Source organism: Betta splendens, chromosome 2 (genome assembly GCF_900634795.4).
Source record: "Betta splendens chromosome 2, fBetSpl5.4, whole genome shotgun sequence".
Taxonomy (NCBI): domain Eukaryota; kingdom Metazoa; phylum Chordata; class Actinopteri; order Anabantiformes; family Osphronemidae; genus Betta; species Betta splendens.
This window is the reverse complement of record NC_040882.2, coordinates 19,619,448-19,641,995: the sequence shown is the minus strand read 5'-3', so window position 1 is coordinate 19,641,995 and position 22,548 is coordinate 19,619,448. Positions and strand designations below refer to the sequence as shown.

At 43.3% G+C, this 22,548-nt stretch overlaps 4 protein-coding genes across 11 annotated transcripts; 1 reads left to right on the top strand and 3 right to left on the bottom strand.

Moving 5' to 3' along the window:
- The first annotated feature begins 68 nt into the window (after nucleotides 1-68).
- On the top strand, nucleotides 69-4,210 carry LOC114846512 (lysosome membrane protein 2-like). Its single transcript, XM_029135548.3, has 12 exons — nucleotides 69-388; nucleotides 861-1,018; nucleotides 1,207-1,354; nucleotides 1,509-1,703; nucleotides 1,958-2,049; nucleotides 2,236-2,355; nucleotides 2,679-2,857; nucleotides 3,389-3,507; nucleotides 3,599-3,672; nucleotides 3,788-3,839; nucleotides 3,918-4,001; nucleotides 4,114-4,210. Exons 1-11 carry the CDS (start codon nucleotides 269-271, stop codon nucleotides 3,975-3,977), a joined length of 1,317 nt encoding a protein of 438 aa, XP_028991381.1. The 5' UTR covers nucleotides 69-268; the 3' UTR covers nucleotides 3,978-4,001; nucleotides 4,114-4,210.
- A 1,991-nt stretch (nucleotides 4,211-6,201) lies between these two features.
- LOC114846476 (E3 ubiquitin-protein ligase TRIM39-like) lies at nucleotides 6,202-10,738 on the bottom strand. Its single transcript, XM_029135460.3, has 14 exons — nucleotides 10,519-10,738; nucleotides 9,321-9,553; nucleotides 9,079-9,239; nucleotides 8,897-8,963; nucleotides 8,725-8,810; nucleotides 8,469-8,553; nucleotides 8,296-8,387; nucleotides 8,065-8,187; nucleotides 7,863-7,958; nucleotides 7,688-7,791; nucleotides 7,490-7,598; nucleotides 7,272-7,416; nucleotides 7,164-7,190; nucleotides 6,202-7,041 (listed from the first exon to the last, which is right to left on the bottom strand). The coding sequence occupies exons 2-14, from the start codon at nucleotides 9,538-9,540 to the stop codon at nucleotides 6,506-6,508; spliced, it is 1,851 nt and encodes a 616-aa protein (XP_028991293.1). The 5' UTR covers nucleotides 9,541-9,553; nucleotides 10,519-10,738; the 3' UTR covers nucleotides 6,202-6,505.
- Nucleotides 10,739-11,302: 564 nt separating this feature from the next.
- Nucleotides 11,303-17,443, bottom strand: LOC114846470 (nucleolar and coiled-body phosphoprotein 1-like). 3 transcript variants are annotated; one of them, XM_041069645.2, is made up of 22 exons: nucleotides 17,315-17,443; nucleotides 16,203-16,415; nucleotides 15,893-16,113; nucleotides 15,745-15,805; nucleotides 15,600-15,646; nucleotides 15,443-15,511; nucleotides 15,259-15,346; nucleotides 15,080-15,174; nucleotides 14,822-14,908; nucleotides 14,559-14,625; nucleotides 14,335-14,480; nucleotides 14,158-14,233; nucleotides 14,033-14,073; nucleotides 13,845-13,943; nucleotides 13,584-13,676; nucleotides 13,436-13,499; nucleotides 13,326-13,369; nucleotides 13,121-13,213; nucleotides 12,585-12,674; nucleotides 12,222-12,414; nucleotides 12,111-12,137; nucleotides 11,303-12,027 (listed from the first exon to the last, which is right to left on the bottom strand). In XM_041069645.2, the coding sequence occupies exons 2-22, from the start codon at nucleotides 16,408-16,410 to the stop codon at nucleotides 11,501-11,503; spliced, it is 2,436 nt and encodes an 811-aa protein (XP_040925579.1). In that variant the 5' UTR covers nucleotides 16,411-16,415; nucleotides 17,315-17,443; the 3' UTR covers nucleotides 11,303-11,500. The 3 variants fall into 3 exon arrangements, with proteins under 3 accessions (XP_040925579.1, XP_028991279.1, XP_040925578.1); XM_029135446.3 differs by having other exon boundaries at nucleotides 15,419-15,511; nucleotides 17,315-17,442; XM_041069644.2 differs by having other exon boundaries at nucleotides 15,419-15,511; nucleotides 16,203-16,418; nucleotides 17,315-17,408.
- An 85-nt stretch (nucleotides 17,444-17,528) lies between these two features.
- LOC114846482 (nuclear factor 7, ovary-like) lies at nucleotides 17,529-21,604 on the bottom strand. 6 transcript variants are annotated; one of them, XM_055507068.1, is made up of 8 exons: nucleotides 21,458-21,604; nucleotides 20,254-20,436; nucleotides 19,353-19,954; nucleotides 19,156-19,251; nucleotides 18,820-19,053; nucleotides 18,578-18,728; nucleotides 18,472-18,498; nucleotides 17,529-18,388 (listed from the first exon to the last, which is right to left on the bottom strand). In XM_055507068.1, exons 3-8 carry the CDS (start codon nucleotides 19,941-19,943, stop codon nucleotides 17,829-17,831), a joined length of 1,659 nt encoding a protein of 552 aa, XP_055363043.1. In that variant the 5' UTR covers nucleotides 19,944-19,954; nucleotides 20,254-20,436; nucleotides 21,458-21,604; the 3' UTR covers nucleotides 17,529-17,828. The 6 variants fall into 6 exon arrangements, with proteins under 6 accessions (XP_055363043.1, XP_055363044.1, XP_055363045.1 ...); XM_055507069.1 differs by having other exon boundaries at nucleotides 20,254-20,456; nucleotides 21,458-21,593; XM_055507070.1 differs by lacking the exon at nucleotides 21,458-21,604 and adding an exon at nucleotides 21,307-21,439.
- Between the last annotated feature and the right edge of the window lie 944 nt (nucleotides 21,605-22,548).

Genomic DNA, 22,548 nt, shown 5'->3' with positions numbered 1-22,548 from the left:
AAAGCAAATAAAGCATTTCGTTTCATTCACGGATCAAAATACTGGATTTTAAAACACGAACTCGTTCACGCGTGGAGGGAGGGGAGGAGGTGGACAGGTCCACGACTCGACGTGCTGAGCGCCGCTGTTTCATTCAACCGCCGCCGGTTGAGGAGGAACGACCCCGACGTGTGACGGCCTCGCACCGTGCTTTCGCCAACTTCAACTCAACATTTCCGTGGAGACTCGAACGCTTGTGCTCGAGAGGGACAGCACATCCGCCGGGATCATGACCCGCCGATCCTGTGTCATCTACGCCACCGGGATCGCGTGCGCTCACCTCCTGATGGCGGGAATCGCCCCGGTTCTGGCTCAAGTCTCCCAAACGACGACACACCGCGGGTTAAAGGTGAGTTACACAAGCGCGTCCACGCCAGCATCTAGGCAAACTTCGCCACTTTTAAACGGATAAACACGGGGTAATTGTAATAGTGTGTGTTTTAATTACGTGATGTTCATCCGTTCACGTAAGCAGCGTTTTAGTTCTGCTGTGTCTGCATCCCTGAGATCTGAGGAAGGAACCAAACGCTGTTGCCTTCATTAATCCACAGAGGTTGTGCAGCGTTTTTCACTTGAACATCTATTAAATGGATGATTAATCGATGTGCATCTTAAACAACGCAAACACAATCCTGATAAACTCCCAGCTGAAAGTCTTCCTCAGCTTTTCTCTGTGTCCTTCTGGGCTTTCACGCGTTTCCCTGTCATCAGCTTACATGTGTGTAAGACACTCTTCCTCTAAATTGTCAGATGCAGAAGAATGTTGCTGTCTTTTAGCTTTTTAACAGTGTAAATGTTCGTTTTTGCCTTTTTGCTGATAGGAAATCACTCTGACAGAGAAGAGCCAGGTGTTTGAGTCATGGAAGAACCCACCTTCCCCTGTTTATGTGGAGTATTACTTCTTCAACGTGACCAACCCAGAGGAGATTCTAGCAGGAGAGAAGGCCTCTGTGAAGCAGATTGGACCCTATACGTACAGGTACGTGTGCGCCTTGAACCTTGAAGTGTGCTGCTGTAAATGTGTCTAACATGTAACAATGGGAAAGGAACTGGCTGCAAGTTCTTTGGTCAAAGCCTTGTTCAACCTGGGTTCACTGAGGATGATTTTGTCGGTGTATTGTGAAATCAAAACAAAAGACATCTGGACTCACTGACTGTCTACACCAGGGAGTACAGGCCAAGGGAAAACATTACCTTCCTGGAGAATGGCACCAAAGTTTACGCCATCGAACCCAAATCCTATGTCTTTGTGCCTGAGAAGTCGGTGGGTGACCCCGAGGTCGACCTCGTCAGGACTGTCAACATCCCACTTGTGGTAGGTGTTTTTACTGTCCTTCCTCTATCAATCTCCACATTATTGTGTTATTCTAGTTTTATTTTGACAGGTCAGGTTGCAAATGGTAACCTAATTGTGTGTGATGGGAGCGTTGTCATGGCCCCTTTGATTTCTTTTTGCCCTCCTGCTTCAGGTGGTGATGAACGAGCTGAACTCCTACTCCTTCTTCCTGCGCTCCTTTGTGTCCATGTTCACAAGAAAGCTGGGCATCGAGCTGTTCATGACCTGCACGGTGCACGAGATTCTGTGGGGCTTCAAAGACCCCATTCTCGCAAAGATCCACTCCATGAAACCAGAAGTAGACGAATATTTTGGTCTGATGCGGAAGGTGAGTTTGCCTTAGAGCCACGGCTGGTGTTATTTCAGTGCAAGTTTGAGTCTGACGGTTTCTTGTGTAGCGAGAATAGAGAGAAAACAACGGTATTGAAAAAAACTGGTTACTGGTAAAATGTGGCTAAAAGAATAATGCAACTCAGTCTTTATTTTTTTATTTTAAAGTGAAAAACACTTGCTTGACTCAGAGGCTCAGCAGTTGTCTGTCACATCAGCTTTGTCTGAACCTCGTGTCTTTGTCTTACACAGAAAAATGGCACACGTGAAGGGGAGTTTGTGTTCTACACTGGGGAGAAGAATTACTTAGATTATGGCAAGATTGACACCTGGAATGGCCTGAGGTAAAGAATGAGCCATGCTCGACAGCACATGGCTTCCACATGCTCCCGCTTGGATTTTGTTTCTTCCACAGCCTCAATCAGAAATTGGCCAAATTGTTTCCTGGCTTCAAGTAGAGCAGGGCCGTAAAATGAACGCATGAATGTCCGACGTTGCCCACGTGCACTAACAGAGGTTTTCTGCAACAGGCAGATGTCATGGTGGTCTTCCAATCAGAGCAACATGATCAACGGGACGGACGGCACGCTTTTCCACCCTCTGATTAACCGAAATGAGCTGCTCTACATCTTCGCTGCTGATTTGTGCAGGTACGTGTCATTTTTAGATTTGTTTGCAGCATCTAAACAGAAATTGAGGCTAAACTTGAGGGGTTTACAGTACAAATCCACCGATAACAACCTGTGGGTTTCACGTCTTATTAGCTGCACTCACCACATGTGAGCATTGTTTTTGACCTAGGCACTCCTAGAAAACCTTGAGCAAGCACAAGAAGCAGCTATATTGAGTATACTGTACCAATTTATTTGATGGCCCTAATGCTGTAAATCCTGATTGTCTGATTTTCTTTTTTTGCCTTTGAGTCCTTTCATGAATCCTTGAGGTTGATGCTGACCCAGCTTTCTGACCCCAGGTCTATTCATCTAGCTTACGTAGACGACGTGAAAGTGAAAGGCATCCGGGCGTACCGCTTTGTCCCACCGAGCGACGTCCTCATGAGCCCCACAGACAACCCCAACAATGCCGGCTTCTGCGTGCCGGCCGGAGACTGCCTCGGCACCGGGGTGCTCAAAATCAGCGTTTGCAGACAAGGTAGGAGCGCCACCTCGTTTCACCCACCCAGTTACCCAATGGTCTGACCCAAATACCCACCACCCATATCACACCCCTCTGATAACTCCTAAAAACCTCCATGACTCAGTTTACCCATGTCCCAAAAATGCCCTTTGGCCAAGCTACCCCTTGCCCGGTGGCTCACATTCCTGTTTGAACACGATTTTACTTAACACACAGTTCAATGACTAACTATTCTGACCATGTGTGCTGGCTATTGATGTGTTCTATGGTGGTCATTGAGTAGAGTGAGATACCTATGATAAGGAAATCTGTGCAGGTACTCACACACAGTAGTAAGTGTAGTGTCATTAAAAGAAGTGCTTCTGTAGCCATGGGAATCTGAACCTGCTCACGAGGGAAAGGCTCTTGCTGTTACAACCTAAAGTTTTAGACCATGAAATGCACCTACTGATCTACATGAATGGTTCATCTTATCGTGCCTAACTCCTGCTTTATTAGTCATTGTTGCCTCTGGAGTCCGACTGAATTGAGTTTGTTTTCTCCAAGGTGCTCCCTTTGTGGTGTCCTTCCCCCACTTTTATCAGGCCGACCCCATGTACATCAATGCCATCGATGGGCTCAGTCCCAACAGGGAAGAACACGAGACGTACATCGACGTGCAACCGGTACGACCACGCTCAGTGCATCCGTGTCTGTTATAACTGAGCAAATGGAAAATGAAGAAGTTTGAAAGCCTTTGTGCTCCTCTGCCTTCAGACCACAGGGGTTCCCATTCGATACTGCAAGCGAACTCAGCTCAATATCATTCTGAAGAGAGTCCAAGGCTTCCCGTAAGTTGAACTGCTCAACTCTTACCCAATTTGCTGTTGCCACACTGTCCCGTTTCAGCCACATGTTGAGCCAGATATCCACTCTGACCTCCCTGTCTGCCATTCTGCTCTGCAGCCAAACAAAGTTTATCAACTACACCATCTTCCCCATCATGTTTGTCAATAAGGTGAGGACCATTTTCCCTTTTCTTTCTAATCACAACCTGGGTGGACTGAATCAATGCTGACGTCTTTTTCATCCCCAGGCGGCGACTATTGATGATGACGCTGCAAGCAAGATGAGGACACTGCTAGCACTGACATGACACAACAGGCCCAGGCTCATATCAGTGAGTTGTTATTAGCTATTTTAAATTTCTTTTTTGTTCCGTCTTACATTTGTTGCACCATTTGCTGTTCATAGACTTCATATTTTACAGCATATTGTGTTTTGTCTTGCAGATCACAAGACTGAACAGATGTTTGGCCATCAAGTTTAATTTGCAATTAAATTAGTGCATTTTTATAATTCATTAATAAAACTAATTACTTTATTAAAGAGTTTGGTGAGCTTTGTGAGCAAAATTCTTTTCTGCATAGGGTTCTTTTAACACACATTCCTTATACATGTAAAAGTAATTGAAGAACAAAAGTCAATTCAGATGTTAGAAATTACAACAAGCATGAAACATACTAAAAGTATGACAGTCCACATTTCTTATTTTTCTTTATTTTATTGTTCTTTTTCTAGTTACTTAGACAGACAGTACAGAATTTCTGTACACTTGCAAGGCACATTTTCTACATACAAAGTACATAAATCTCTGACCATAGTCTGACCTTTTAGTTTCCATCTAAAATTTTATATTGTGATCAACCAACCCTTACTGCTTACGTATGTGACATATGTAAAAAATATATAGGGATGAATTGGCTTTACTCATTAATTCATTTAAGGATGGTGAAGTGCTCTTTATTACAGCGGTGAAAGATGCAAATGAAGGATGTTGCCGGTCACTGTGGTGTGTTCATGAACGCTCTCTTTGTGCTGCAGTCATTGGACTTTTCTTGGTAACGTTTATTTAGTGGACTTGAACTATGGATATCTGCACTGCTGTAAAATGATTTACTGAGTAATTTTTAAATTGTTGATAATTTTGGTTGATTTAGATAATTCTCATATTAGATTGTCACTTTAGTGGTGTTTTATATGCAGGAGCTCCTTGTTTTGCTTTGTGTGCTTGTCTCTTTCTTGGCTCCGGACAGGTTTCCTCTTCTCCCTCCTCCACATGTTCTTCTGTAGGAAGTGCAAAGGCACTGTTTACCCACATGTCTGGCTCCAAAATGAAAACAACCTTATCAAATAAGATAAAGGTGTGTAAATATGCTTTAACACAGCATAACTCTGCTACCTACTCGCAGCTAGCAGAGCTTGATAGCTCAGCCTGCTGCTTCTTTGACCTCTGGGGTCATGTGATCCTTATAGTACGGGTACATAGCCAGAGCCACATGTTCTCTGTGAATCTGCATCTGGCTCATCTGCTTTGAGAAGCAAACATGCTCTTAGAGCATGAGCTTGAGACGGATGTCCTTAGTCGTTGACTGGTCTTTTTAGAATTGCTTTGAAAAATGACTGGTGAGGGCTGTGGAATGGAGATAAGACTGGTGAACAGTCACTGAAGTCATCTAGGTTCTTGTTTACACAACACCAACAACTACTGACAGATATCATCCTTGTCTGGTCTTTAGGATACTTGAGCTGGAACCTCCTTTACAGGCTTGACATTTACTAACAAAGAAAGTGAAAACATATTGATTTAAACTAATGTGAATTTTGTAAAACAATGGATCCAACAGCGGTGGGCTATTAGCGAGTAGTGATCAGGTCATGGTCTTGATACACTTGAGCACCATAATTACAGTCTGCTTGTACGTTGTGTTCCCATTTATGAAAGACAGCATGTGTCAACGATTTAAGTTTCACATACAGGTACAAATGTAATTTCAAACCTGCAGACAAAAAGAACCCTTATTGTTTATTGGTTGGTAGGCTTTTTACCTCTGCACTAGAGAGAAAAGGAAAAACTGAATAGTTTTGTGCAACGTACATCGGTTGAATATACAGCTGTGAGTCTTACTGTATGTCCTGTGAAAAAAGTCCCAAAAACAAAACAGCCAGTTTCAGTTTGAGCATGAGATCCAGATCACCCAAAATCATCTAATTGGGTTCAGGTCTGGTGACTGTGGAGGCCAGGCCCTCTGTTCCTTCTCGCGTGGAGGTGTGTTTGGGGCCATTGTCCTGTTAAAGTATAAATGATGGTCCAACTAAACACAAACCGGATAAAATTGCATGCCGCTGCAAGATGCTGTGGTAGCCATGCTGGTTCAGTATGCCTTCAATTTTGAATAAATCCCCAGCAGTGTCACCAGCAAAGCACCCCCACACATCACACCTCCTCCTCCATGCTTTACGGTGGAACCAGGCATGTAGCGTCCATCCGTTTACCTTTTCTGCGTCGCACAAAGACACGGTGGTTGGAACCAAAGATCTCAAATTTGGACTAATTTATTGTGTTGTTCTTTTATACCTTATGTATTTTTTTTTTCATTTTTTTATTATTCCTTTTTACACCTCAATGTACAAAAGTAAAAATAAAATAAAAAAATCATATATGTATGTATGTATCATATAAGGCATAAGGCATACATATATATTCTCCTATTAATATATGTACTGATGTACTGACAGTACTGTACACATGTCTGTCTGACTGTCTGTCTGTCTGTCTGTCTGTCTAACCATCTATTAACCATGCATTGGTTAAAGTAACACATACTTGTGACCACATCCATTTCATACAGTGGTGATAATTAGTGGACCTGAGTTTTTCCCATTTTCTTTAAGATGTGGACTAAAATATGGGAAGACCTCACCACCGAACGAGCACTCAGTAAACGAGTACATGTGAGACTGAGCCGTCACATCATAGAAGGAGACGAGCCCTTCATCATGATCCACAAACACCCCCACCTTTCGAGGTTTCTCTTTCAGGGAAAGCTTAACGGGTGGAGCTGTCATGGCAGCAAACTTTGTGTTTTCATAATGTACAGTGACCCAGTAGCCATCGGCCGGGGTTAGTGAGAGGACACCCTTGCGGTTTGCATTGCCTCTTGCTACTCCTAGATCCCACCCGGTCTTGTTGCTGACCTCCACCTCCCAGTAGGACCTTCCTGAAGTCAGGCGGTTGCGGCCCAGGATGCTGCCGAACTGATCAAACCTTCCTGGGGCATCTGGAAGCATCTGGTTCTGTCCTGCATCTCTCACATTCTTCCCATCCTTGGAAACATCAAGGCACTGATGTGCAGTAGCTGGGTCCAACTTTACATCCACTGAAGGCGTAAGAAAGACACAAGATATTAAAGTTTCATAGAACTACAGTTGGGTCCATATCCTTGACTTCATAACCGTGATGGCGCCCTGCACTGTTTTTAGAGTAATATTTTTAAAGTACCTGCAAACTTGGAGATCCGCTTCAGTTCTGTGGAAATAAAATTTCACTGCATTAAATCACAAATTATTATAATAAATAAATTACTAATTCTTTAACAGAGGATCTCACCAATGGAAGACAGGTTTTCCAGGCTGTTTTGAATTTGTTCCATCATGGCTGACGTTGTCGTTTTCAGGGAACCAAGGGAGAAGGAAGTATCAACATTCACCTTTTTCCATTCTCTAGATTCATCCACGCCTGTTGCAGTACAAACCTGTGTGTGTAAGAACATGTTGAACACATGATGTTGAAAGGGAATCATTCACATTCTAAATCCAGAGGCTCACCTGCAGGTCTGGGTTAGTGTCCAACTCATCCATGGTCCCTTTTAGTTTGTCAATTTCTCTTTCCAGCTTCTGGACTAGATATTGGGCTTTTTGCTTTACTTTCTGTCTCCTAAGATTAGACGCAATACATCAGGCAGACAGTTCTCACACAAGGCTGTACTTCAAACACACACACACTGTATTGTATAAAGGAACAACCTTTCCTCCAGGGGTTGAAGGGCTTTCTGACGAGCATCGTCCACAGTCTTCATCACCTCTGAGAAAACGCTGTTGATCTCCAGCCACTCAGCATCTAAGCTGACCTGAAAGCAGTGATGCTAAATTAATCCCAGTCAAAAGCACAATTAAACCAGTCAACTCAGCTGCGGCGTACCTTGCAGGCTTTCAGAGAAGAATTGACTTCATCGATCCTATGTTCTCTGAGTTGAATTGTCTGCTGTAACTCTGCCCTCATACGATCCTGCCGTGCCTTGAATGAAGAAGAAAATGTGTAAAATAATTAAAGTGAAGTAAGAAAGACAAACTTCGAACAGTACAAGCCCATAGTGTGTTGTATGTGTAGACAGGTGCGGTACCTTTAGCAGCTTTTGAGCCTCCTCCTTTTCCTCCCACTCTCTCTGTCTCTTCAGCTCTTCATCCTTTGGAGCAGCTACTGTTTGCTGAGCTGCAGTTGTTGGAATCTCAAAGGTCATTGTCGCCTAAAATATCAAATCAGTGTTTTTACTTTCCCACCTACAATTCACCTGAAGAAGTCACAACGAAACAAATAGTCTGGTGCCACATCAGGAGTTGAACTGTCGTCGTACCTGCTGGGATCCTGTGGAGAAATCAAGTGCTCGACGAGCTTTGCCCGTCAGGTCTGTGGCCGTTCGGTGAGAGAGCTGTGGCGTCTCAAACACTGCAAGGCAACATCGTGGTGTCAGTCAGAACAGCTCCTTTGAATCGTAAGTTGCTTCTGAATTGTAATACTATTGCGTACCAGATGTTTTTGTGCCCTGCACTGTGACGTGTGAGGCTGCAGGGTATTTCTGCATAGTGACGCTTTGTGGCGTGGACGTGAGAGCCTGTCAGACACAAATGAGCCACACATTCACCTGTGTTTTCATGTACAGTATGTTCATTGTTCTGCAACTGCTACATACTGTAATGCGTTTTGAATAACAGACATACAGTAAGGTGGCACAACTTTCCTTTATAGTATAATATAAGTATAAGTAAAACTGTAGGTTTTTTACCTGAGACGTAGGGTTGAAGTCCGGTGATCGATAACCATTGTGTACGTTTGCACCTATTTGACCAAACTGCTGCTGATTTTCCTTCACTGGGTGGAACAATTGTGACTCACAGTCAAGCACACTGTCACTGTTATTATGCACGTCTACAGTATAAAAGTGCAACAAGGCTTACGTGTTCTGAGCATCTCTATACGTGCAGGACTCGTGTCACTGATGAGAGTGGGAGAGAAAGGCACGTTCTGCCGAAAAACAACACATCAATGTTTTTAAACAGTTTGCTTAGTTAGTGTGAATCAATTTTCATATTGCTTTTAATATAGATGTGTTTTAAACTGATTTTGTGACTGTATGTACCTCCTCCTTGATGTGAGTAGTGTGACCTAGACCACTGTCATTTTGACGGGATTCTTCCAAGGCGGGTCCCCTGGTGTTCTGCTCCCTCTCTGGAATCCATCCCCACGGTGTGGATCCCAACGTGCCCTGATCGCCCTGGAGGCTCTTCTCTAATGAAGAGCCTGATATTAAGGCAGAAAACCAGTATGTTGAATTATTCTTTCAATCACATTGGCGTTTTTAATTACTAAGGTACTACTTACCAAAGTTTAGAGAAGAGGTGAAAATATTGGTACAAGGGTCTGTGAGTTGGAAGGTACGTGTTGTGACTGATAATGAAGGGCTGTAAGAGCTGAATCTGTACTGTTCTCTCTCAGGTATCCCCATTCCCTTTGGTGTACATCCCATCTTCCCCTGGTGAGTTCTCAGGCCCTGGTAGGACGTCACTTTGGACCAACCACAGTGGCAAACCTGCAAACTCATGATGGACGTGTTCCTGTAGACGACAAGACACAGAGAAACATTATGTTGTGTAAATAATGTTTCAAGACAAACACACACTCCAAAATCTTCTAAATTAGAATCAGTAAAAAGTCTCTTGGAATTTCCACATTTTAAATCTATCTTAAGAAATCTGCACCATGTGGACTGCTGTTGTCAACAGAGTAAATAACTTTAAAGTTACATCATGCACTAAAAGCAGGCGATGAATTAAATGTACAGTAGTCTGTTGTTGTGGTAAAACAGTAAAATAACCTGTCGCCATCTAGTGGTACTGTTTGGTTTACAATATTGTAGCGGCCCCTGAGCAGTATACAGTATAAAGGCTGATATTGCAAATAATAAATAATACGAATAGGCTATAATACAGTATATACTGCGTACAATAGCGTTCTTTTGTCTGTATTATATCTACTGTACATACTATAATCTATCTATCTATACTACTCTGAGTAACTCCCAAATGGCTTTAGTCTACTTTCAGACTTTGGACAATTATAGCAAGTGTTCTGAAACATTACTCTTTGCACAGCAGACGTCTGAGGGAGGGCCATCGCCACTAGAACCTTTTACTACAGGAAATGTGGTCTGTTTTCATCTGGACACAGCTGGTAAACCCAGGTCAACTCTATTTTAACCGCAGCTCTGCTTTGCGTTTCACGTCATTCGCACACGCCCTCAGACCTGCGGCTCACCTGCGTTGGCGGCCCCGCCCCCTCTAATTAGTTTGCAACAGCGAGTGTGGAGCAACAGGGGCAAACTTCATCATGTCAAGCAAAAGAGTGGATGATCGCACAAATGGTAACACAAAGTAATCACCATAGCGTTATACAAACATACTCAAATTACTTTAAAAGATAATTAATTGATTTCTTCAAATGCATAAGCAGCGGCGTCGTTCTTCATCTCTGTTCGTCATTAGAATAGAGGCGATAAATGCCGGACTCGCGGCAGCTTTACCTGGACGCGCAGACCTCGGTGCTCCTCCGCTCTGTGATCTGACGCTCCGTGCGACGCGTACTCTGCTCGTCCACTCACCAAAGTTTCAGTTTCCTTTCAGCGCAGTCAGACTCCGTTCCTTTAAACTTTCGCATTTGTTTGGACGTCAGAACCCAAACGAGCGTGTGATGTTGAGCAACACCATCCGCTGCCGGTCTCACGCACAAACCGTGGAGTTGGTTTGAGCATCTGAGCGTCTCCGTGTTTAATGTATCCCGTTCTAAAACCACCATCCTCTCCAGAGTGGTTTCATTAACTTACATGTAAAACATGAAAATGGTCATGGAAACAAGTTTTATACTGTACTCAAAAACAAACAAAGGTTAGTGCTGTCCTTCATTTGCACAATGCAAATGAAGGGGCCAACACGTCATTTCACCTTCAGGGTTAAAGTTTGAGGAAAGCAATTTAACACGTTCAACACCTGGAGCAACAAGTGAAAATGACTGTCTGCTATCAGGTCATGTATGATAGCGATGCGTGTGATCACAGGAAGTTAGTTGTGTATTGTCTGTAGCCTGATTTAGTTTCCTCACAATGTCATAATGTTGAGTTTCCTGTCAGTAAAAGATGAAGATTTAACCAAGTAATCGAGATCGACAGTTTGTAATAATTGTTTACAAGGTCCAGGATCTTTTCCAATGAATCCTTTCCTTGTTGACATTTTCTGTCAGGATCTTGAGCCTGAACAGATCAGAGCCAGCTAAAGTTTACTCTGAGGATTGGTGTTACAGAAAAGAATACAATCATTTAGCTTTTTATTTATGAAAGAACCACAGTTACAGTAGTTTGGGGGATTAAAAAGAGGAATAAAATACAAAGTTATGAACACTGAATAGAAAATGCTTATCAAACGCTTAGAAAATATACGTATACAAAAATAATTTGCTCACAAAGGTATCAACCAATCACTGAGGCTTGACCAGTACTGATACAGTCAGAACTAGTGGTGTTTGACAGGGGAGATGGTGAGCGGATCGGCAGCTGAACCGTCCTGTTTCGGGCGGACTCTGAAATAGGGGAAGACCTCCCCAGTGAATACACACTGGGTGAAGGAGTGGATGTGAGACTGAGCTCCCACGTCGTAGAAGGACACACGGCCTTCCTTGTAGTCCACAAACACGCCCACCTTCTGTGGCTTCTCTCTGAGGGACAGGCGAGAGGCGTGCGCTGCCACGGCTGCGTACTCCTGGTTCTCGTCATGGGAAACCACCCAGAACCGGGTCTCTGGGCTCAGAGCCGGTTTCTCCCGCTGGTTTGCGTTGCCACTGGCTACGCCCACGTCCCACCCAGTCCTGCTGCTGACCTCCACCTCCCAGTAGGACCTGTCGCTGCAGCTGTTGAGGCCCAACACGCCGCCAGAACTTCCGGGATCACAAGCTTCCTGGTTCTGTCTGCCGGCCGTCACTTTGAGCCCGTCGGCAGAAACGAGGCATCGGTGTGAAGTGGTTGGATCCAGCGTTATGTCCACTGGAGTGAAGTTAACAGAAATTACACAACATAGACAACTTAAGATACAGCTGCTTTCTTTATAACATGAAGATTCTACAAACCTGAAAACTTGGAAAACCACTTGAGTTCTGTGGAGAAAAAGCATTGTGTTAAATATTAAATTCCTGTGGAAGCAATTTAAATAACTCACAGACAGCGACGGCACAACTCACCAACGGAGGACAGTTTGTCTAGTTTCTGCTGAATTAGTTCCATCATTGCGAGCGTCGCAGTTCTCAGGCTGCACAGCGGGAGGTCGTGGGACTTGTGCTGAGACTCCTGTACAACTTCCACCACCTCTGAGAAGATGAGGTCCAGCTCCAGCTTCAGGGCATCGCGGCCTCTCTGACCAGGACGCCCGTTGGTCTGTTGGACAGAAAATCACAAAACAGAAGCAAAAGGGTAAAAAACAACAAGGCAACTAATGACATTAACGTGAACATGACTGTCTGCTTCGCAATGTTACAGTAACAATACTGTATTGTGAGCTGCAGTGATGACAGACTGACTGGCATCGCCATGGCAACGGTTACTACCTGTGTCTGCTTTGCCACCTGTTTGTCCTCTGTGCAAGCTTTAATCTCCTGAGCTGCGCTAGACGAGGCTGTCGTGGGACGCAGCTTTACCTGAGAGACGACACACAAGCATTCGCCTCATCAAATATATGGCCGCAGCCAGATACAGCATTATATCTTTACTCCCTTCACTCGACTCCTACTGTAGCTCCCAACTTAATGATGTGTAACGTGCGTGAAGTCAGAATAGAAATAAAAAGCTGTACACTGTGCTGCCTTCTCTCATTGCAGCTAATTTATGACAGTGAAGGCAACACCCCCCGAAACATTAAAGCCCAATAAAGGAATTTCAACAAACATGAAACACTAAACAGGCCCCTGGAATTCAAGTTACTATATATATTTAAATAGATACAAAAACTATATTATTAAATTCAAAACACATTTTAAATAACTTATAAATAACTACATTTTGTGGTTATTTGTGTTTTCGGTTTGTTGTTTCTAGTGTTTATCTTACATGTCGTGTATAATATACTTATATTTATCTTAACCACCTGTGACATCTTCGGTTCCTCTTCCTGTTTCTTGTTCGACTGAACGGTTTCCTGTTGTGCGGCAGCTGAAAACCAGCGTGCCAGGTCCTTAACCTGAAATAAGTTGAACAGAAACTGGAGATGGACGACTCTGACACAGAAAGAAGGAAATCCTCCCTGAAGGGACGTCACATACAGTATTCCAGATTAAAAAAAACGCACCTACCCTCACACCAGTGATGAAACCTGAGCTCGGTTCAGTTTCACAGGCTGTGGGAAACGTCACAGTGAGCCACACTTAACTCCACTTACACATCTGCCTTGTCCAGTACATACATGGTTTGGGATCCTCAGTTGCTGTGGAGCTCCTCTGGCTTTCAGCACTTTGTGTACCTGTCGCCTGATGTAAACATTGAAGGTAGTTTTACTTTAGTTGCACCAGTGTTGCCATGGATACGCCACAGTGCAGGAGCTTTTACCCTACCGGTGATGTTTGTGGCTTATCTCTGTCTTTGTGTGGTTGACTTGTTGCTTTCTGGGCTGTGGCGGCTGTAAACATCGGAGCGTTTAACTTCCCCTGAAACATATGAAGCATTGATCATCTAGCAGATCCCAGGTTCGTGATGTGAACTAACAGATGCGCATTGAAAGTCTCATGTAATGTAGAAACCAGATCACAGAATATAAAGGGACAATCTTTATGTTCAGATGAGACCGTCTGAGGTGTTAGTGAAGTGAAACTAACCGGTTTCACCACTTTCGATTCCTCTCCATGTTTCCCCTGAGGTCGGCCTGTGGCTTCGTGGCCTGCGTTGGCTGAAAACATCTGGGCCAGTTGCGTCACCTGCAAAATGGAAGTGAAACACAAGATTCTTTAGTAGTTCTTTAATAGCTTTCATGCTGTTCAGTTGGATAAGTGAACATGCGCTTTACCGTCATTCCAGAGGACGCGTCAGGCTCTGGGATTTCATTTGCTGCAGACAAAGAACCGTACAGTAAATGCTTTGGTGTCCTGATGACGTACAGTAGCAGGTGGATAAAGCATAATATTAATGCACCTGTCTGTGGTCTGGAATCCTCTTTTTCTGCAGCTACGTGCAGTTGGATGTTGGGTTTTTTTGAAGTGTGTACATCCTGTTAAATGTTAAATTCTTTAAATTTGTTTTACATTTCGTACTGTTCAACAGTTTTGAAAATATTGACAGGATTTTAATTCTTACTCTATGGTACAGTACCTGTGACAGGTTGTGATCCATCCCATGTTTGTCCTTGGGCTGGAGCTCTGCTGCTGCAGGTCTGATCTCAGAGGAGGAATCCTGCAGCTGACGACCTGACTCTGAGTCTGGGAGTCGAGGGAGGGAGCGATGTGGATTTGGAAACGCTGCAATGAAAGAGGTGATGAGTCGAACCCTGACCTGCCTCATTTATAGACTGAACTCTGTTGTTGTACTGTACATACATTGTCTGCGTTCCTCCCTGATGGTGGCTGCTCTTTCCAAGATATCTCTTGATGGCACTGATGCGTTCTGACACATAGAAGATCTCTTAGAAATGAATCTATGTATGTGTCATAACAGCTAATCAACAGATAATCAGCTTCAGCTTTTTGCTGCAGGGACCATATCGCACTGTAGTTTTTAGCAGAATGAACTTGACAGAACTACACCAAATGTATGTAGGTTAAACAAAGACAGCTAAATGTGGTTCTGTTAGAGTTATTACCTGCATCAACATTCTTTCTTTCCTGACTTTGTCTTCATGACTAACTGCTGGTGCGGGAGCTGGAGCCTCCCTGTACATGTGGTTCACCTTAGAAGTTGAGCAGAACAAGTTAAAAAGTGTTCTGAACATTAATATTACAGTAACATCACAGTACATGATGTAGTCACTTAGTTCAATTGAAAGCAATTTCTTACAAATGTCTTAAATTTAAAAAAAGTGTTTTTTTATACTAATATTATTTCTCTACATTGGTTCTACCTGCAAATTTAGTGGATCAGTAGAGAAATCCTGCAACTGATGATTTTTTGCTGAGGTTGCAGCTTCTTGAGACAAATACAAGGACATCATCGAAGCTGAAGTGAAAGGAGACTTACTGTATAGTTTTATTTTTACACACGCTGCAATGTTCTTCATTAATAAAGATGAGATTAACATACGTGATTCGGGCTCCTCTTTAATTCTGGTAGCTGCTGCTGCGTAGTCAGTAAGGAAGCAGGTCCTGATCATTTGTCTGCTCTCTGCTTTCTGATAAAAGCAACAAAGAAAACAAAATAATTAAACAATTTAAACAATATCATTAGAAAAAAAGTCACAAACCTGTGATAAGGACTGACGCTTTACTTTTTCCTCCTTGGGTCGCACGACTGCTTCTCTGTGAGTTGGTGGATGCTCCCTGTCTGATCTTTTCACCTACAATGTAAATTTTTTTTCATTTTCTTGTTACTTTTCATGCCTCATCATTTACCTCTTAAAGGCTTTTCTACCAGTTGTGACTCACCTTTGGACGGATGTCTCTTTGAGATGAGTAATGGGACAACGCTACAGCTGTAGGCAGAGAACCAGGTAAGTCCTACTGTAGTTCTCTGTAGTTTTCACATCACTACAGCGTATTAAGGTTGTTTTGATCATAATCATATACGTACATATGTTGTATTCCTCCTTGATTGTGGCGCCACAGATGTTCACGATTGGTGACTGAGGCATCTATGAAATTGAGCAAAAATCAAAGTAAACATTTTCAGATGTATTTGGTTTTACACATCTATATAAAGGAGCCACACGGTCACACACCTCCTGCTTGATGCCTCTCTTAATTGGCTGAGATTTCTCACGTTCCTCTTCCTTTCCCCACATATGTCTCCCATCATACTGCTCTCGCTTTGGGATCCTCATTCCCTTAGGGGTGCAGCCCATCTTCCCTTGATGAATCCTCAAGCCTTGGTAAGTTGTCACCTTGGACCAGCCGCAGTGGCAAACCTGGAGACTTTCGTCAGAGTAGTAGTCTGCTCTATCTGTTTGAGGCATAATTTCATGTCATGTTTATGTTTTACGTGAATATAAAACACAAGTCCTCAGACAGGACTCAGTTTGCAGCACCCACCGTTCTTGAAGGAGGCATAGCCGTCCAGCACAAGCTCCTTCTGACTGTATTTTAGCTCCACAGCTGCCCATGAGCACCGCTGCTGGGTCATTGGTGTCTCTGCATCTCTGGCACTTTTCAGGGTACATCCCATCCTCCCCTGGTGAATCCTCAGGCCGTGGGGAGTTGTCACTTTGGACCAACCACAGTGACAAACCTGGAGGCTCATTTCTGCTGCTTATACAAAAAAGCATCGATTGATTAACACAGGGAAATGAAACTTATATAAACAGCTTCTTTTCAATTCCTACAAGTGAAGATTCAGGTGAAGAGATGTATTTGCAATACAAAATACAATGCATGCAGTAGTTAGATGTTGCAGCGAATGATGTACAGTAGCTGAAGCCACATACTGTAAATGTGTACAACAAGAATCAGTTTCATCTTAGTTGTTTACAATACATCAGTAAGAAGTATAGTAACAGTAGACTTTATAACTAAACAATGTAAATGCTGTGTTTGCTTTTACTTGACTGCAGTTGTTGAGGAACAGGAGACGAGTTTTACAGGCATAATGTGAATTTTTAATGCAAAACTACTAGAAGGTTCCTGTCAGTTATTAATTATTCAGAAAAGCATCTTAAAGTGATGTTTTCCTTGTTGTTCACACAGAGCTACTTTTAGAGAAATATGGTAGATGCTCCATATTTATAAACTGTAGCGCTCCAAAACGCTTTACACTAGCTTCCCATTCATGCACTGATGCCAGCAGAAATATGCAGGGAAACAACACTGTCTTATCTTAAACCACTTAACAATTATTCATATAATTGTTTTTTTATTGTTTATTGGTTTGTGGTGACTCAGCTGCAACCATTGTTTATCAGTCATTTCATTAGATGTAACATTTTTTCTCCAGTACCTGTACTGGATTAGACTTAGTACTTTAGGCTAGTATTTAAACAGCACAAAATTAAAAGCTTCCTCCTAAGCTGAGACAGAACATGTATGATTTTCCAACCCTGCAAACATTTCCCATAGATTGAGCTTCACATCATGATTGCAAACATCAGCTGATGACTGCTCTCTTTGTGTAACCTCAGATCATACATTATATGTAATGTGGTACCTACCTGCAGCGTTCCCTGTTGCCGCCCTGTCTGTCCAGTTTCCCGCCCTGCCTCTGTCTATTTTCCCGCTCTGCTGCTGAGGGCTGAGAGGCTGTTTCTGCTTTCAGTTTCATTTCCACTGAACAGAAAGTCAGACGCTTTTAATAAGCCCAGACAAATCAAACAAGTCTGTGGTCTGCTACATGTTAAAAGGATGTTAACAAAAGGAAAACAAACCTTGTTCAATTTTAAAATATTTATTTTATTTGTATTTAGACTCTTACAGTAAAAGGCATTTAGTAAATTATCACGTAGAAGTGATGAGCCTCATTTGCCCGATGAGCTTAGCAGCTAATCATGATCCAGTTGGTCACGAGTATTAGTTTGGAGTGAATCGGCATATTGACAGATGTTGTTTAGTGTCACTTTCTCCAAACCCCAACTTGTGTTTAAAATGAGACTGATGCTGAGGTCCACTTTCGCAACATGGATGAGGTGAGATGAGTCCACCGCTACCAAGCATTTACTTTTCTCACCACTAACTAATCTTCTGTTCACATTGCTGCACAGCTGAAATCACCAGAGGTCCAGAGTTCTTTTCATCTTGTTTTGCATGTGGACTGAAATACGGCAAAATCCTCCCACTGAAGGAACAGTCAGTAAACGAGTAGATGTGACGCTGAGCCGTTACGTCGTAGAAGGAAACAAGACCCTCCTCGTAGTCCACGAACACTCCCACCTTGTCAGGTTCCTCCTTCAGGGAAAGGAGAACGGGTGGCGCTGTCAGGGCTGCGTACTTGTCCTCCTCATAATGCACAGCGACCCAGTAACCGTTGTCTGGGTTCAGGGAGAGCTTCCCCCTCCGGTTCGCGTCAGCTCTTGCTACGCCCAGATCCCATCCGCTCTTGTTGCCCACATCCACCTCCCAGTAGGATTTCCCAGAGGTCACGCTGTCGAGTCCAAGGATGCTGCCGAACAGATCGAACCTCTCTGGGCCGTCCTCTACTTCCCTGTCCCGTCCTCCGTCTGCCACTTCCTTCCCGTCGTCAGAGAGAACAAGGCGCTGGTGTGCAGTAGCTGGGTCTAGTTTTACATCCACTGATTGGTACAAGTAGAAAATAACTCAGGGATGTTAACATAACGTGTGTTATTTAAAGCCAGAAGCAGAATTAATCACACACCTGTAAACTTTGAAATTCTCTTTAACTCTGCAAAATGAAAAAATAATAAATAAATGAGTACATCACCACACTTTGTAACATCTTCCACTATCAACTAAACTTTTACCAATACATGATAGTTCCTCCAGCTTCTCCTTTATTTGTTCCATCAAGATTTCTGAGGTTTTCCTCATGGTCCCAAATGTCAGCGACGTGTCAAAGCTCACATGTGTCAAGTCTCTCTCGTCAACATCCAGGTCCGGGAGCGATGGGTAACTCTGTGAAACAGAAAAACAAAAGGGGTCAACAAAAAAGGCAGCCAAACAGCTCCGTCAATTAGTATGAATGCTGTAACAGGTTTCCAATCACCTGCAGGAAAAGGATGTGGTCCTCAAGCTTAGTTAGATCATCCAGCTTGGACACAGTCGTCTCAAAGCGAGTGATCTCATCCTTCAGCTCATTTCGTAGACGCTCTGCCTCTCTCTCCAAACGCTGCCTCCTCTCCTTCAGCGGCTTAAGTACTGTTGCCTGGGCTTCCTCCACTATGGCTTGGATAGCACAGAACACAGCCTCAATGTCCCACCACTCGTTGTCCAGCAGGTCCTGAAAGCCAATCATTCCCGTTAGAAACTCAAACCTTCTCCAGCTGACATTTGTCCGTCTGTCTAAAGGACTCTAAATCAGTAGTAAATACTTGCAGCATACCTGGCAGGTTCTCAGTGACTCATTAACATCATCCACGTGTGCTTCTCTCTTCTGAATCTTATCTTTTAATACAGTCGTAATGTGTTGAAGTGTATCCTGTAGTAAACGAAGAGACAAATCAGTCCCTCACGTTTAAACATTGGCCACTTGACTGGAACTCTGTACTGTACAAGTCTTTCACATGCTAAATACATCACCTTCTTCCTGCTCCACTCCTCCTCGGTGGAGACGACCTCTCCTCCGTCTTTTTCCAGGCAGCGAACACAAACACACTTCCTCTGTTTCCTGTTGTACAGCTCCAGTGGTCGTCCGTGCTCCAGACAGGCTCGCTCATCCAAGTTCTTCACCGGATCCACCAAGCTGTGGCCCTTCAGCCTTTGGGATGAACGGTGATTCTCCAGGTGGCTTGAACAATACGAGGCCAGACACACCAGACAGGACTTTACAGCCTTTAACCTGTTCCCTGTGCAGACGTCACAGGGCACCTCACCGTCCTTCCCCGTGTACATGCCATCCTTGTTGTCCCTTTCTTCTGACAGCTTCTTTGCTTTATGTTCTTCAGCGACCTCTCGCAGGATGATGCTCACTTCAGGGTCCGTCATGCAAAACTTCTTGCATAACGGACACGTCCTGTCGTTGCATTTAAAGTTGAGGTCCAGACATTTCTTGCAGAAGGAGTGACCACAGGCTGTGGTGACTGGATCGTCAAATATCTCCATGCAGATGGAGCATTTTAGATGCCTGTCCAGCGAGGAGCTATCGCTGGGTGACGCTGGAGCACAGGCCATGTCTGCTTGGTCTGCAAAGGTAAAGCATTGTGACTTTAGACAACCACACTGATAGTGTACAGCAGCTGCCACAAACCTTTATTATGAAGTTCAGCATTTTTTATATTTTTGATTAAATGCAAACTTCTGTTGTCTTAAATCAGTCCACTCAAACTTTTTTCCCAACATTTATTGAACTCATAAATATAACAAACAAATAAACAAAACCTGGCTCATACAGTACATTGTTCTGAACATACTGGTGGCAAACCTGCATACCTGCCCTTTAATTGGAACATGACATCGTGGTGGTGAGTGTTTGGACACTCACTTATTGTCGCTGTATTGCTTGTCTCCTAGAACCCAATTTCACCAACCGGGCAACGAATTCACGTCCCAGGATTTTGTGCTGGACGGTAGGATGTCCGGCTGCCGGCAGGCTTCGGCGTTCCGTCACCTTCCTCCCACGACGTGGACTGTTGAGATCCGGCTGAAGGACCAAATTTTGTTGGGTCTGAAAACACCACAACAGCACTGATACGCACAGAGACAAAAACAAGAAAGCAAAACTGAGAGCCGACCAGTTTTTACTTCGCCATGGGGAGTTCTTCTGAGATCTTCACTAAGAGACCACCAACTCCAACAAACTTCCCCAAAGTACAACATTTTATTGATGCTTTACACACCTCCAATACTGTAGCTTATCTGATGCACTTGTTATTATACAGGAAACACACAACTTAGCACAGTACCACAAGCAGGTCCCCTATTGTGATTTCAGCACCTGTGCCTAAGTAGTAACGTGAGCACAATGTCAAATTTCCACATCCAATACCTAGAACAGGAAATATGCTTAGAAAATTGTACTTCGCAATTGGCAATACTTATGTAAGCACCTATGTAAGCGTGTGGTTAGATGTCTGCACAAAGGTCAATTTGGTTAGAAGGCACAAGTGTCAATGTGGTTACAAGTTACAGACAAGTTACAGCAAATGCCAAAGATAAATGATAAAGATAAACAAGATAAATGATGCTAAATGAAATAAATGATGAATGAAAATATATTTTCTCCAACACTCACTGTACAAACAATTAACTCAAAAAATGCACATTAAACACCAATAGGAATTTTGCACACTTAAACGTCTCAGGTTTGCAACAATGCAAACAAAGAAAAACAAACCAAACCTGTCAACATCTTCTACAACTACAGCATCTTATTTGACATTTGCTCTAACTGAGCTTACTTCTCTCTTATGGTAAAAGATCAGAAAAGTAGCGGGACAAAGATGATTTGTCCAAACAAAGGACGTTTGTTTGGGCAAATGATCAAAATGTCCACAAACCACAGGGTGAGTGGTTGGATCAAGTTCCTCCAGTTTACCTGTTAGTGCCCTGAATGACAAAGCATCTTTTTGCTCTGCCACGGGTGTGTGCGCGTTTGTGTCATGGAAACACATACAGTACTAGATATTAATAGACATAATAATTGCAGTTCCTTTAAAAAGTCTCTGTGTAAAAGCGTAGGTGATTACCGTTCAGCTGGGTTGCTCCGTATCACTCAGACTTGTCGCTTTATGGCTTCTCTCCCATCTAACATGTGACTTTCCTCCTTTTGGTTCTTGCTTTCTGTGTAAAGTTTCAGTTCTGTGTAAGCCGCACCCATTCTCCCTCGACTCCCACAGGCAGGCGGGCCTTGACGTCAACAAACAAACCACTGGTCTGCGTGCTGCTTGTCTAACAAGTTCACACAAATCAAATATTAGATATGCCAGGAGGGTTCTCACTTATTGTTAGGGAAATTGTTAGTTCCCTTTGTAAATCTTAAATAAAGCAGACACAATCAGTTGAGACCGTCTTCAGGATTTTACTTGCAAGGAGTGAGCAGTTTACAGCAAAGGCAACTTCCTCTCACTGAAGAGAAGACAAGGATTCAGCTCATAATATGTATTGCATTCTGGGAGGTGCATAGTCACACAGTACGTGGGAAATACTGTATTTTTCTGCACAAAGCAAGCATTGGGCTCATCAGATAAGGATTCTACACATCACTGCTCCCTATTTCTTGCAGAGCAGAAGGGAGAAAACTTTAAGGCTATAGCACAGCTAACGAGGCTTCAGCAAAATATGTTTCAATGATTAATGCATTTTTTTCCAACACTTATGCTTTATGGAAACCATTGTTTGGCAAAGATTTCTTGGAAAAAGCTCAACGCGCTTTGTTTTGCACACTGTACCATGTATGTTTGCTGATGAAGACCAGCTGTCCTTCATCATCTTGGTCAGAGTGAAGGACTAAGCCAACATGTTATTGTTATCATACGTCTATGCCTTTTAATAAATGTGTAACAAGGGCAATAACTAACTGTGACACCATGCAAAATCTGAACTACTGCAACTGCAGTAACAGACTAGAGTCAATGAGAAGCAGAATAAAAGCCGACCAGGAAATTCAAAATTACCAAAACCTAATACAAAGCGAGCCAGCCAAGAAACGATGTTAGAAGTGTCCTTAAACACATCGCGTCTCAGGTTTCTTCTTAGGGGTAAGCTGAACATGGCTGACATGTTCATAATGTACAGCAGCTCAGTAACTGTCGGCATTCAGAGAGAGTTCCTCCTTGAG

Bases quoted from the DNA above. Each gene is read 5' to 3' on its own strand.
- LOC114846482 (XM_055507068.1), bottom strand. From the start codon at position 19,943: ATGGCCTGTGCTCCAGCGTCACCCAGCGATAGCTCCTCGCTGGACAGG. The intron at 19,252-19,352 runs GTGATGTATTTA...CGTTTACTACAG, and splicing joins AGGAGTGGAGCAGGAAGAAG to GATACACTTCAACACATTAC. The intron at 19,054-19,155 runs GTATGCTGCAAG...ATTGGCTTTCAG, and splicing joins AGTCACTGAGAACCTGCCAG to GACCTGCTGGACAACGAGTG.
- LOC114846470 (XM_029135446.3), bottom strand. From the start codon at position 16,410: ATGAGCCTCCAGGTTTGTCACTGTGGTTGGTCCAAAGTGACAACTCCC. The intron at 16,114-16,202 runs GTGGGTGCTGCA...TGCCTCAAACAG, and splicing joins CTATGCCTCCTTCAAGAACG to ATAGAGCAGACTACTACTCT. The intron at 12,028-12,110 runs GTTTGTAGAATC...ACTTCACTCCAG, and splicing joins GTGGTTTTCCAAGTTTTCAG to TGGACATAACGCTGGATCCA.
- LOC114846512 (XM_029135548.3), top strand. From the start codon at position 269: ATGACCCGCCGATCCTGTGTCATCTACGCCACCGGGATCGCGTGCGCT. The intron at 1,355-1,508 runs GTAGGTGTTTTT...CTCCTGCTTCAG, and splicing joins CTGTCAACATCCCACTTGTG to GTGGTGATGAACGAGCTGAA. The intron at 3,673-3,787 runs GTAAGTTGAACT...TCTGCTCTGCAG, and splicing joins AAGAGAGTCCAAGGCTTCCC to CCAAACAAAGTTTATCAACT.
- LOC114846476 (XM_029135460.3), bottom strand. From the start codon at position 9,540: ATGAGTTTGCAGGTTTGCCACTGTGGTTGGTCCAAAGTGACGTCCTAC. The intron at 9,240-9,320 runs GTAAGTAGTACC...CCTTAATATCAG, and splicing joins CACCTCTTCTCTAAACTTTG to GCTCTTCATTAGAGAAGAGC. The intron at 8,188-8,295 runs GTACGACGACAG...TTGATATTTTAG, and splicing joins TCTCCACAGGATCCCAGCAG to GCGACAATGACCTTTGAGAT.